General features: G+C 46.9%; 1 protein-coding gene across 1 annotated transcript in view; it reads left to right on the top strand.

Annotated features, from left to right (window-relative positions):
- Positions 1–13,261, top strand: part of LOC149371446 (transient receptor potential-gamma protein-like) — a 61,608-nt gene extending 48,347 nt beyond the window's left edge. The window contains exons 14-16 of the mRNA XM_089565679.1: positions 283–466; positions 6,129–6,631; positions 9,129–13,261. Coding sequence (XP_089421805.1) covers positions 283–466; positions 6,129–6,631; positions 9,129–9,527 — 1,086 coding nt within the window. The 3' untranslated portion in view covers positions 9,528–13,261. The remainder of the gene's footprint in view (positions 1–282; positions 467–6,128; positions 6,632–9,128) is intronic.
- Positions 13,262–14,242: the final 981 nt, after the last annotated feature.

Below are 14,242 nucleotides of genomic sequence, written 5' to 3'. Positions count from 1 at the left end.
CTTTGAAGTAAGGTTCTTGGGAAATGCTTAGTTATCAAAAATTCAAAAATGTCTGTGTGTGTGTGTATGGGGGGGGGGGGGCAGTGTCAACACTTACAAGATGGGACCAAGACCAAGATATAGATTTCTAGCTAATCCACTAACCACTTTGCAACCGTAGAAGATAGGCTAACTTATCTACTGTCCCGTACCTATCATTCACCGCCGCGAACATTTCCCAGTGCCTCTTCGTCCGCGCAATTCCTGTCGTGAAATACCACTCACCGAGAACCGTGCCCGCAGACCATCATGCGGAACCTGGTACGGCGCTACATCACCAGCGAGCAGCGCAAGGCGGACAACCAGGGGGTGACGGAAGATGACGTCAACGAAATCAAGCAAGAGATCTCGTCTTTTCGGTACGAGTTGCTCGAGGTGCTCAAGATTGGCGGTTTCAACACCTCCGGAGCCAGCGGACAAAGCCAAGGTGCGCCTTTTCCAACACATATAGCTTTGATGTCATCCGCGAGCAGCGAACGTCACAAAAAGAGAAGCACAATTCGCCTGCTTCGCATCTTGTGCTCCACTTATAACTAAGAGAGCATTTAAACACTTATTTGGGAAAAAAAATTCGTCGTCGGTCCTAAAATTCATCCATTGGCAGTAGCGAAGTGACGTCTTCAGACTGGAAATGACATCACCTCCGGTAAAGGCATCAACACCTTCAAATGCTGTCGCATTACCAACACATAAGGTAATTAGGTGACCATGTGAATTTTTTATGCCCTTCGCTCTCGGCTCAGGCCAAGATTCTGATTCGAGATCAACTACTGCGTTTCCAGCCTGAGGTTCGCCAGCAACCTTCCCAGCTGCAGCCAGTAGCTGATGATGACACGATGACCAGTGCTAACCCTCGATGTATCCATGTAGCTAAATGAAATGAGTCAGCGTGTGTTACCAACAGACTGCTTCTGCTAAGTCTAACACATTCTCTGTCAGAAGAATCCTCGCAACTTTCGCAGCGGAAACAGTCATGGGGACACGCAACAAGAATCTCTCGCGGAGACAGGAGAACACTGCTGGCGACTGACAAAAAGCGGCCAGCACGCATTTGACATGAAAATTTAAGTAACTAATGGGGGCCCTGGCAACAGAACGAATCGCTACCTAGTTCCGCGCATCACTTTTCTCGTGACTGTCCCAACAAATGGTCTTTTAGGAAGTTCTCCCCCCGACACAGTCGGTGGGCGTGAACTGGTGTCATCGAGTCCTATTACGGTCTGTCGTGCAGACCTCTTCTTGCAGGCACACATACCTATATATATTAGTGCCACTTTCGTGAATAGTCAGCGACAGATGTGAGCTTCAGAAAAGCTGACGCCTGGGCAAGTTGGTTGGCTGCCATCCATAGAGGAACAGTACGAAAGAAACGACGCCACAAGACAAGAAGCATGTGGCGTGCTTATTGTCTAGTGTCCTTGCTTGTTTTGTTGGTTCCCTCTGTTCCGCTGTGGGTAGTAAGTAAGAAATGTGAGTAATGCTTTTTGTTGAGATAGTTGGCAGAGTAGTACCTAAAAGAAGTTTTCCCTTTTATTCGGGCAAGAATTTATGATTTTCCGCATAAGCTCTAGGGCACGGATACGAAGCAAGCCAGCGACGCGGCTAAAGGAAGCTCGAAGTTTGTACTGAGAAACATTCCAACGATATCAATATAGAAGCGATAATCCACAAGATTTCCTTCACATGCGGACACAATGTCTCGGGCAAAAGTGTCTGTTATTTAAAAGCAATAATCAAAGAACATGCACATGCAACACCTAAACTCCAGGTCCCGGGAAACTTTATACAAATGCACGGCACAGTTGAACTACAGGACTACACTGTGGCCGGTATATTTTCGCTGTTTGTGCCGTTTATATGCGAGAAAACTTTAAGGGTAAATTTCCGTAAAGCATTTCAGGAACGCGCTGTCTCGTATTCCAGTGTAACCTTCAACTAAATGAAAGCTTAACTTCACTTCAGAGAGACATATCTCAAATCACGGTTGCACGCATGGGTGGACATGTGCTGGATATTTCATTGCTGCGCGCTTCTGAACAGACAGAAGTGAGTTCCCGCCCAAGGCGAGATGATAGCGCGGTAGAAATATAGCAGCCTGCCGTTCAACACGTCTGGCGTATATTTAGACGCTACGAGTCCTTGCACCTGATCACCTTGGAGATTGGAGTGTTTTAAGGCGGAAGCCTTTAATGTCTCATCGTTGTAAGCAGCAGCTGTCGACAGAAAATGTCACGCTTTTCAATTGGTGGAAACGGTCGTGACGTCACAGTGCGCGAATTTCAAACGGGGCCAATTGTACTTTGGCTGGTAACCATGCAACCAATTGAAGGGATCGTGATGCTCCAAGTAAGTGGGACTGAGCTTAGTTAATTGCTTAATTACCCAATTAGCCTAATTAGCTTTACTAGTCAGGCCATATAAATAAATAAAACCGATTAAGAAATTGGTCGAGCTCAGGAATCGAACCCCGGTCTTCGGCGTGAGACGAGCACGCTATCCACTCCGCCATGCCAGCTCGATGGTTTGGAATGAACAAAGGCGCGTCTTGTGAATACGGTGTCTTCACTGACTCTCATCCTTCTCCATTCCCTTCCGGCGAGGTTTAGGTGTCCACCGACAAATGAGAGACAGATACATTTCCTTTCCTCAAAAACTAATTTACCGACGAGCGAGGCGTAGAACCGAATGGGCGATGGCGTTCTATGGACTCCTTGGCAGCGTTGCAAGACGCTGTCGCGTTCCACTCTTAGGGGCGAAGCTTAACATCTTAACCACACAGCAGTGACCACACTTTAGGTCAAAAAAAGTGCCCCCCTGAATTTTGTGAGACAGTTACTGCGTAATTTCCTTTCCTCAAATACAATTTTCATTTTCTTCATTACGGCTCCTCTTTATCTATCTTCTTTCACTCCCACTTCCTCCCTTCCTCTACGGTGCTGTTCAGGTGTCCACGGAGATGAGAGAGAATTACTGCGCCATTTCCTTTCCTCAAAAAGCGTTGCGTTCAAAGGGCAAGGCATCGCGCCGAACGGGTGGTGGCGTTCCGTGGACTCCCTGGCAGCGCTACAACGCGCTGTCGCGTTCCACTCCTAAAGGCGAAGCTTAAGCGTCATTAATTAGAAGTTAATTAGTATTCAGGCATTAATCAGTAATTAATCATTAATTAGTGATTTGTCATCACTTAGTAATTAGTACTCAATTATATGTGACGCCACCAGTGCCACAGAAACAGCGAAGGTGCGCGGAAAACGCTTCCGTTTCTACCCACTTTAGACAGTCAAAGTGCCCCCTGAGTTTTTTTCGTTTGCGATTTGTTTATCTTCTTTCGCGTTCCACACCACGGGAGCTGCTAACGTGAAGCACGTGTGGAAGCTATGAAAACATTTGGTCAATTATGCGCTTTTCGTCTTTTATTTATTGTCTTCGAAGCCTTGTACATTGTTGCGCACCTCAGTCCTAGCACATGCACCAAGGCATGACGCTATAGGGTTTCTTCACAGTAACCCAGCTGCAAAAATGTTGGCATTGTGACGAGACAAACAAACATCTTCTGTTTTTTTGTTGTTGTTGCAAAATCTATTCTTTTTTGCCGCTACACGAATAGATCATTGAAGCCATTGTTGAGCCACGCGCGAAATGTTATTTTAATTCATACCCAACAATTCTGGACAAAAGCATTTTTGAACGGGAAACTGCTTAGGAACGAAATGTTTTCATATAATGTAACATTTCACTATAACCATCAATATATCCGCAGATTACCCCCATGGCAGTCTTGTATTTTTATTTTTATTGACGGTTTTGGTATCGTCAAAAACGTTCCGCATTGGTTTTCTATTGCCGTCTTAATTTTTCGATGCGATCGATGGAAAAACTTTAAGAGAAATATTGACACATATCAGAAGAACGGAATAATTCAATAAGATTATCGCACAATTTTCTAATTTTCAAAATTTTAGTCCCAGAATGTTAAACATGTCGCTACCAGCTGCATTTGGCGTTTCAAGGGAAAAGCAGTGACGTAGGTCCAGCTGCTAATGCTGAGCAGTAAATCAGAGCCACCATGTCATTAGGTTTCGGTTTCAGCGTTCCTTACGCACAAAAATATTAAAAGCAAACTTTTAAGCAGTATCAGAGTAAAACAGTGCGCTCTGCCTGTCGATTATTGCAATGCCTCTCGTACGCTTCAAAACATGCACGTCCCACGCATCTGCGGGTGAATGTATTGAGCATTCGCTGTCCACCGCTGTCAGACACTGCTGCAGCATTTCCGCGAAACAGTGGGTTCATCCTAAAATGCAGATCTTGGCAAACACGCCGCCTCTTCCCGCTGACACTTCCATCTGCTCCGAGTTGCTCACAGGGTTGATTTATATCACCTACTTCTTGACACAAACGAACACGGAAATAGAACGTGCCTTCAAGTTGACCACACAAGGGAGTGTTTCCCCAACGTACATCTTAATGCATGCGCATCGCAAATATTGCCTGCCATCAGAAATTCTGAACTCTACATGGACAGCGATATGACTCTTTTATGTGCAATATCTCGAAAGAAGAACCAAATATTGCCTGCGTTTCTTATTCTGAAGCTAAAGAATATGCGCAGTTCTTTTGCAAGAGAAAGGCTCAGTTTGAAATTCGGGGTAGCAGTGACGCATATCAATGCATTGTGCGCAAGCTTTTGCTGTTTTAGACAGATATCGGACATGGCTGAAGCTCAGTTCGGAAGTGGTACATGCTGTTAATGAATGTTTGCTTGTTATGGTTATCTGTCAAGTATAATGAAGGTATTTGTTGCAAATCGCTTATCGTTAGAGTAAAATGTGTATTGACGTCTGATGATTCTTCCTTCTGATAATGCGTTTGCCAGGGACTTCCATAAGACGATATTATACTTCGTTGTTAGTTGGTATGTTGTTCGTTGCCCATCATAGCTAGTTATGACTCGGTATGGTTATCACAGATAATTCCAAACGTCAACCACTCGCAAGAATTTTTAAGTAGCAAATGTTTTTTCTTCTTAACGTGTCCAATGAACTCAACTAAATAGGGCCCTTACGACATACACACCGCAGTTTTGAACCAGCCCTATTAAAGGGGATAAATTTACTGGCGTCAGCACTTTTAAGTCGGCTTGAACATTGTGAAAGGAATTCCAGAATTTATTACCCTATTGAGCGAGTCTGTCAAACGGCCAGAAATCCTGCATTTCGCGGTTTTGTGCAGTTAGTCTCGCATCCTGCGTTATGGCGCATGAGTACAAGGCCAGGAAATCTGGACAAATGCTTCTAGTTTTCACTGCTACCACCGCATGGCGCGTGGCGCTGAACACGCAGCACCTCCGCGGGAAATTCGAATGTTGGGTACATCGCATTGCTTTTCTGGTTTTCTGTGGCTGCGGTAGGTGTCAGCACAGGAAGCGTTTCGTAGATCAGATTTTGCAGTAAGGAGGAAGAGTCGGCAGTGATAGTCATCATGTCTGAACGGAACTTTCTCAAATTTGCAAAAGTAAAATATCCCCATAGAGTTACACAGTTTTTGTTACTGGTGGCGAGCAGGTAGCGCCAATTGGCATGATTTGTTCATTGCACTTGGTTCATTGCTCCGCTTCCTTGAAGCTCCACAGCAGCATGTCTAATACGTGCAAAGCGATGGGAACGGCAAACCGCACACTGATGGTCAAAGTGCACAGCAAGTGGTCACGGTGGTGACAGCAAGTTTAACACTTTTGCCTCCTCTATCACTAAGATAGAGGAGGCAATCCATTTGGTTCTATGTATGCTAGGACTGGTCTTAGTTCATACCATTGGCAGCAGTGACCCGTCTCTGGGTTACCATGATCGATGTCACTCTTTATAGCGTTGCTGCCGAAGGACATCTACCATGGACTCGCCTTGCCGAGGGTGCGTTCAGAAGTGGGTTTGTTCAGGGCACGATGCTGAGGTTTAGTAATGAATGTGGCGCGGTGGCTACGGATATATGGAGAGGTAACGGACAGACCTCATAATGGGCAAAGATGGAACGATGCTATTGTGGTACATGGGTCTGCACGTAACCGATCTTTCCTCGCCCATGCTGTGTTGCAGGCATCGGAGGCAAGAAGGGCCGCCAACGCGAGCGCCGCCTCATGAAGGGCTTCAACATCGGCCTCATCGAGGGCTCTGTGCCGAGCCCGCCCGAGATCAACATCGAGGAAGTGACGTCACGGAAGTCACCCGTCTCTCGGTTGGCCCGCCTGGCGCGCCTCGCGAGCAAGAACAAGATGAAGCGCGGCCGCTGGGGCCACCTGGTGGAGGCCACGCGCAGCGCCCGCGCGGCCTTCTCGCGGAGTCGCAGCGAGGAGACCATGAGCTCCAGCTCGTCCGGCTCGTCGGGCGCCAAGGGCGGCGACTCGGTCTGCAACTCGGAGACGTCGCTCTCCATGCGGGGCCGCATCTCGCGCAAGTTCGGCACGCTCACCTTCAGCCGATCGCGGCTGGCATTCTTCTCTGAGCACGACTCGCTGCGCCACTCGTCCTCGGAGAAGCGCCGTGCGCACCGCACCGTCAGCGCGCCGCCCTCCTCGGTACTGCCCAGGGCAGCGACGCAGGTACGGCCGTCGTCCGCGTACCAGTGCTGCCGCCGGGGAGGACGCCTTTACCTCCGAGTCTCGTACTGTTTAGGGAATGATAAGACAAAGAATGCTCCTTCCTAGTTACCTTCTTCCGTTTCTTATTGGGGTTCAAACGCAGAAACTTCACGAAAATTTTCTGTACAAATCCTTTGTAAAAGAATCCGCGGGCTGCAGCCCTTAACTGCATGCAACCGCCATGAAAAACGTTACAGAACATGCCCGTGATTCAGCCGGATAATCATGTTTACTTGTCTTTTTGAGCCTGGTAGCAGTAAATATATCCAGCCACTGCATTCGAAACCATAAAGCGAGAGAAATATGAAGTATCGAGCTTTCAACAAAGCTTTCATCCTTAAAAGGGTCCCTTAGGAAATGGAGCCTAATTTTTGGTTTCAGCAAAAATCGCTTCAAACGCTCTTATATGGGTGTACTGGATCTTTCACCTAAGACTGTCAGCAATTTTTGAAAATAGGCTTTGGAGGTAGAAGACAACTTTGAGCGGCACAGTATTGTCATCGGCGGTGTTCATCGGAATACATATAAAGCGTGTTACCTAACCGGGTGGTTAACTAATCTTGAAGAGTTAATTTTTAGCTATCATTCGTAGGCTTCTCCTTTGCTGAGGACGTAGCCCGCCGTAAGTAATATTCATACAAGGTTTTAGATCTTCGCAAATTTCGTTTTTGTCGCCGCTGCAGCGCAAGGAATTTTGTTGCCACACACGGTGAAACCGAAACCACGCTACCGGAAAGAGCACTAGCCACACCTACGAACGCCCGTCACACAGGCGCGCACCTGTCACGTGCTCTTTTCTCAGCGCCCTGCTGGGAGCGGCGAGCGGGCAGTGGCAACGCTCGATTTTGTGGAAGTCGGTAATACTGCCTACATTGTAAAAGTAACCAATCACAAATGCAGGCCGAGTTCCCTAACATGCTGATTGGAAGAGACGCGACGTGAGACAAATGCTTGACATTGAGGACATCGTAACGATCGCTACCAGCGAAGATGAACCAGATGACAATTCGAGCGCTCCTAGAGGTCTCGTGCTGACGTTTAGCCGAGCGATCGATGCAGTCAGCTCGCTGAGGGAGTTTACTAGTTGCCGCAAGAGAAGCTAAGAGGTCTGCTGTAACGTACAAAATGCGTTAATTGTCACTATTTAGAAGCAGCGTTAAAGAACATAGGAAACTTTCTCTTTAGAAAAAGAAAAAATTTTTTTTTACTTTAGATATTACGTTCTTTCATCTTACTAAGTTCCTGATTTTGGCGTCTTCCGAGTCGCGGGAACTTCGTGAAATTTACTAAATTTCACGTTGATTAGAAAGCTTCCATGAAGACATTTTTAAATTCAACCCACATCAGGATTTGTACAATTGTCTCAGGCAGTTTCTTTAAAAGTTACGCACGCAACTTCGCATGTTAGCATCACGGTCAACGAGTCGCGAGATGGGACACTGCGTGTGCTTCGCAGCTTTAGGCACTTTCAGAGGACGTCCTTTCCACAGGCACACGACTGCAATTCTCAGTACCTGTCCAGACCACGTGTGCAGTGTTATCGGAACTTCTGGAGGACGCTACAGACCGTTTCGGTTCATATTTGGTCGGGTGGTGTTTAGATTAACGTCTCGCCCACAACACCTGCTATTAGAGGTCAGCGTGAAATCACAAGTATTAGCGAATTTGGCCTCTGGTGTCAATGAAGAAAACCACAAACCGGCAGAGGTACTCATTAGACATTGATAAAACATGATAATGATCAGGAAGAGCTTAAAATAACTTGGCGAAGGCATGAAATAAGAGCAGATAGGGACACGGAGTGCAGAATAATCTTTTAAACAATAAAGTTGGGCTAGTTGGTGCACTGCGACATGTTAGGTAGCGCGAATAAAACATCCGACAGAGACAGAGAAACAGACGGGACACACGCTAGACAACAGCTGAGTTGATGTCTAGCTGGCATCAACTGAATCATCACCTCAGTGATGTCTAGCGACATCCACTGAGTTGATGTCTAGCGACATCAGTTGATGTCAATTGATGTCTAGAGTGTGTCCCATCTGTTTCTCTGCGTCTGTGCGATGTTTTATTCGCGCTAGATAACACGTCGCAGCCAGCTCAATAATTGAATGGTACGGCAAAACAGCGCTTACGGACTGGACTGAAGAAGACGAGACAGACACATGCGCTGAACTAACAAACAAAAGGTTTCAGGGCATGTGTCTGTCACGTCTTCTTCCGTCCGTCCGTCAGCGCTGTTTTGCCCTACCATTCAACATGAACCAACCACCCCGATTCAGCCCTCTCCTTGAGCACAATAATCTCGAACAGGGGCAGTTGGGGAATGGTCAGTAGAGGTTCTCTTTCAGCATGGACGTAATATTAGTCATCTTATTATCCTTATCGTTGCTGCTGTCATTACTACCAAGTCGTAAGCACGTGGCTGCACTCTCGGCCACCACGCGTGTCCACGCAGGCGGAGCGCCAGGCAGCCGCGGCCAATGGTGCGAGCGGCTCCTGCAACGTGTTGGCCGCCGAGTGCAAGCTGTCGCCCATCCCGAGCTGCGCCAGTTCGAAAGTGCCCACGCCGCGCAACTCCATCAACGGCACCCTCGAACCGGACGCGGCGTCGGCCGCCGCCAGCGGAGACTACGCGGCCGCGCTTGCCATGGCCTGCCACGAAGCTGTGCCGTCGGCGCCGCCCCTGGAGCCCTGCACGGGAGGTCTGCCCATGGTGGTGGTGCAGCCTTCGTCGGAGCAGGAGGACGCGCTCAAGGACTCGGACGAGTCGCCTGCCAACGGGTCCATACCACTGCTCACCAGGGTGTACGGGATCGAACCCGTCAGCAAGCCGGCCAATATGGGCTGGATATGACCACCACCGACGAGCTTCGCGGCACCGCAGTGCCGTCTCCTGTCGACACGCACCATCAGTCTCGAGTGACGACGAAGACCACGTCCCTCCCCTACCCCGCCGTCCAGACCGAGGTGGCTGTGGTCAGGATGAGCGCACAGCTTCGGCCAGGCCTTTTACACGCACAAACATCGGCCGAGCTTTTGTCGGGCCAGTGACAGCCTCTTTTTTTATCTACGGTTCTCTACTCCGGGGCCGAACAGAACAGGTCCCTTAGGAAGATGTGGCTATTCGACGACAGAAAGCTTGTACTCGGAGAAGTACAGTCACGTGCGTTCGATTGCTCGTAGATTGTAATGGAACAATACACGTCGTTGTCTCAAATACAACGCTATTCCTAGAATTCCACTAAGGCCTACATGAACCTCTTTAGGTTACCACGTACGCCAGCTGCGTTTCATACGAGGCTGTAGATACGCGGTCCGTGCGCAAAAATCTGCGGGGTTGCAATGTCTGCAGAGTTTAGATAGCTATAAACAGAAAGGAACCGAATGTTTATTGAAGCTATGCCTCCAGCGAGGCGCCAAAAAAAAAAAAGGTTTAGAGCCATCCTCAAGCTATCCGTTCCGTAGGCGGTGCATTGTCTTGGCGGTGACATGCATCAAGTGTCATAATAAATTACAGTGCTTTCCTAGTGATAAACTAGCGAGCGTAGATAAAAACATAATCAACATAATCGCAGCGGTCAGTAATACTATAGTGCTTTAAATTGCGAGTAGAATAGAAGGATAAAATGGCTCTCAAATTGTAATGCTGAAGATGCTGCTCTGTGAGTGTATCCAAGCAGCACGCAAGTCTGCGTGTAATTTGTGAAATCATTGTCGAAAATTTTTAGTCAACTTGCCAGAGATGTTCGAATTGATTCTATTACGACGAATTACTTACATGAAGGTTTCGCATCTATATTACGCGCTCAAAAACCCTCGCTGATCCACGACTGTCAGATCAGCCGAAGGCCAAGAATGAATTCGTGTCAGGGAAAGCTTGCCGACAAACCTATTTATTACACTTCAACAAAACGCTTGCTTGCACCGATTAGCGCATTTGCGAATGTTAGATCTACAGACTAGCGCAGGATTCAAACAAAAGCTGAATACGTATAAGGGGACAGTGAGAGAGAGACAAGCCTTCATTACTGTCTGCCAATTTTTTTTGATATTCTGCTATAGTCACGGCACCGTTTTTATTTTGTTTCTTTATTTATAGCCTGTCTCATGCAAACGTTTTCAGGCAGGTATAGCTTCAGATTCCTACGAGCCCTCTTTTCTTCGCCCTTAAATGAGGCCCTCTTATTTTACTCTGGAAGCCATCGCTCAGGTAACGCGCGTGGGCTGCAACCAGGATACACCTTCGTTCGCTTGTCGCCGGGTGCGACGCTTCCCTTTTGGTCCCGTTAAATCTCGTCAACAGCTTGCGAAAACGCGCGAAACGGTTGGCTGGGCGCGACAAATGAAATGCGCCCGAACCGCGCGTGGCAGCGGCTGTCACTGGGCCCAGGCAGCCAACAGTCACTTTGGCCTGGCCGCGCTGTGCGCGCTAGAGCGGCTGGCTTCGCTTGAAGCATGTCACTCCCTGACACATAGACAGGCCACCGTGGAACTGTGTGTACATATGCGACGACTCGTGAACTTTGTGCCAAACCGCCGCACCGTTGAACTGTTGTGCACGGACCAACTGAAATAGAAAAAGAGCGAAAGAGGAAAGAAAGAGATAGGAAGAAAGAGAGAGAGAAAAAAAAACAGACTTTGCCCCTTAGGCGTTTCCCCGGTTTTCGACATGTGCTCTTTTGTGAGTAGGCTGCGCCTAATGCGGCACCAATTAGTTATTTGCCTGCGATGTTTCGGCGTTTACGTATGTATTTGTTTTACGGTGCGCTGTGCGTTAGAGTGGAGAGCTGTCTGATTTGTCGGCTGGTTGATTCGTACCGTGGGCTCCAGGAGAGTCCGGAAGCCAACTTGATGCATTTCCAAGCCTGTGTGTGCGATGTTCATGTGTGCTGTGCATGGTCTTGCTTTCTGAGGACTTTTCGGTCAAAGAGCGCTGTCGTTGGAACCTTTCACTGAGACCTTGAGTAGGACTGCTCGGAATTTTTTGTTCGCTTCTTTGATTTTTGGCATCGCGTTTGGTCACCGGGACGAGTGTTGATTGTTTGGCATTTGCGTGATTGGTCCGCTGCAGAGGGTGATGCTGTTCGCTAATGTTCGTTTTTGCTGTGCATATAGCTGTTCACTAACGTCACCTAAAGTGCACTGACGCACTTGTGTCTCGACGCATGCGTACTCTGTCCTCAGAGGTTTTCATTCAGCAAGCTCGAAACATGATATTTTTAAGAACGAGCTGTTGTACAATTTGGAGGATTACTTCTCCTTTGCTCCCCATTCTGCTTATTCCTCGCTAACTCTGAGTTTTGCAACCCTAAATCGCTATGAAGTAAGGTGAAAATTTAAAATGCAAGATCAAATGAATGAGCTGCTCTCTAACTTCCGGTAGTATAAACGTTCGTTAAAAACGTTAACATACTATTTCAGTCCAGGAACAGAATAAAACTACTGAGGCACTACAGACAGACTGTAATGCAAATGACTAAAACAAGGGTACACAACCAGAATTCTTTCCTACTTTGATAGGACTTTCTGACTGTGGTATATGGTCATGAAGGCGTAAAGAACTCTGAACAAAATAAAACGCCTCGCTTTTTCTTCGCATTAAGTTAACAAATTCGAATGCCTGCTTTTTCAGCGGGCATACGTACTTCGGCCCCTACCCTCTTTTCTTTGTTCTTCGTCGGACACGTGGTAATAATATTTTGTAGAGTACAGTGGTCACAGAAATCTGTCGCGGTGGGAACGTCCGCCGCATTCTATATAGAAGCCCATATAGGCTCCCTTAATTAGACAATATGTCAGAAAATTTCAGGTTTGCACAACCAAGCTGTGTGAGTAAAGCAGAAGTGAAGTAAATGAAAAATATATAAAAAATTGTACAAGCTAAGCATGTAATATTAGCGCGCCTTCGCACGTCTGGGGAAAACTATCAACATCTCACGCCATACACTTTCTGAGACCCACGTGTCCCCCACTCAGCCGACGTGATTCCTAACCTAAGTGAGGGGCCAACCTGCAAAAAACATTGAAGCATAAATGCAAGTCGCTCGTGTTCCCAGCAAGATATTTTTGTTCAGAGTATTTCGTTCGCGCTTTATATTTCAGCTCAATGTGCGGATTGAGGCAAGAAATTCAGTGCATGAGCCCTGGTTTGTCGCGTTTTTCTCTATCTCGCGCAGTTTGCCTGTGTACTGGTATCGACTCAACGCAAACGAAGACGGGCGCACTCTCCTCTTTGTACGAATGCGAATTGTGCGTTTATTTATTATTTATTTATTTATATATTTATTTTTATTTATTTATTTATTTTTAATTATTTATTTATTTATTACATTTATTTAGTAATTACATTTATTGAATATTTCAGTTCCTTTTTTGTTTGTTTGTTTGTTTGTTTGTTTGTTTGTTTGTTTGTTTGTTTGTTTGTTTGTTTGTTTGTTTGTTTGTTTGTTTGTTTGTTTGTTTGTTGCACAGGGGTGCATGAGTAGTGCTGAAACTGCCGCACCGCCTCCCTGTTACCGAAAAAAAAAGTTATTTTTACATTGTCAGCAATGATGTGCTGCTCTTATGCATTCATTATTACAGCGCAAAGACGGCACAGAACAAGAAGGGGACACAACAGCGCTGACTGTCAACTAAGATTTATTCGAGACCAGCAGGGTTTATATACCACCTGGCGATCAGAACAGGAAAACAAACATACAAGAATAGCTGTAGGCACGCGCATGGGTACAGTAACGGCGGTTATCCGGCACGTGTCAGATTTCACAATCTAGATACTTCATCTCTTTCTGGGACAATGCCACTGATGGTGCGCTTATGCACTCGTCCTGCAGTCTTATAATCATAGCAGCTTCTATTATTTCTCTTGTCAATGTGTCTCGGTGTTTCCCTATGACACTGCATTGCCTATACATCGGTTTACACTTATCGTCGCTGTCATCTTCTGCGCTGCAGTCCCTGCAATGTTTGGCTACGTGGCCTGTGGTAGCCACACGTGCGACATTGTCACTATGCTCTTTTAGCCTTTTGTTGAGACAGCGGCCAGTCTGCCCGATGTATTTTTTCCCACAGGACATGGGCAGTGAATACACCACACCTTCTTTACATGGTACAAAATGATCCCCGTGTTTAACTTTACACCTGCGCGTTTCGTTAGTCGTGTAGTTAACTTTTTTGCACAAGCTAGAAAGCTTTTCCGGCGCTGAAAATACCACGTCAACGCCTGCCCTACTTCCAATTTTTCGGAGGTTGTGCGACACCTGATGGAGATAAGGCAAAACAACAACCTTTCTTTTTTCCCTTTGCCTAACCGGTTCGCTAGTGTGGCGAGGTCTCAGGTTTTTTAGCTGCTTTTCTGCCACTGACACTAGTACATCGGACGGATAACCAGCCATCGTAAGGCGATCAACTTGTTTCGCAAAGCTTAGTTCCATACTATGCTGGCAACACTTCTTTAAAACATTATTAAAAACAGAATGAATAATGGCCCTTTTTACAAGTTTCGAATGAGCTGATGCATATGGCAGGATGGGTTTTTTTGCTCGAGGCTCGTACGACCAACACACATGG

Source organism: Amblyomma mixtum, chromosome 1 (genome assembly GCF_055824585.1).
Source record: "Amblyomma mixtum isolate Tamu chromosome 1, ASM5582458v1, whole genome shotgun sequence".
Taxonomy (NCBI): domain Eukaryota; kingdom Metazoa; phylum Arthropoda; class Arachnida; order Ixodida; family Ixodidae; genus Amblyomma; species Amblyomma mixtum.
The sequence above is the reverse complement of the archived record's forward strand: the minus strand, read 5'-3'. Positions and strand labels throughout refer to the sequence as shown.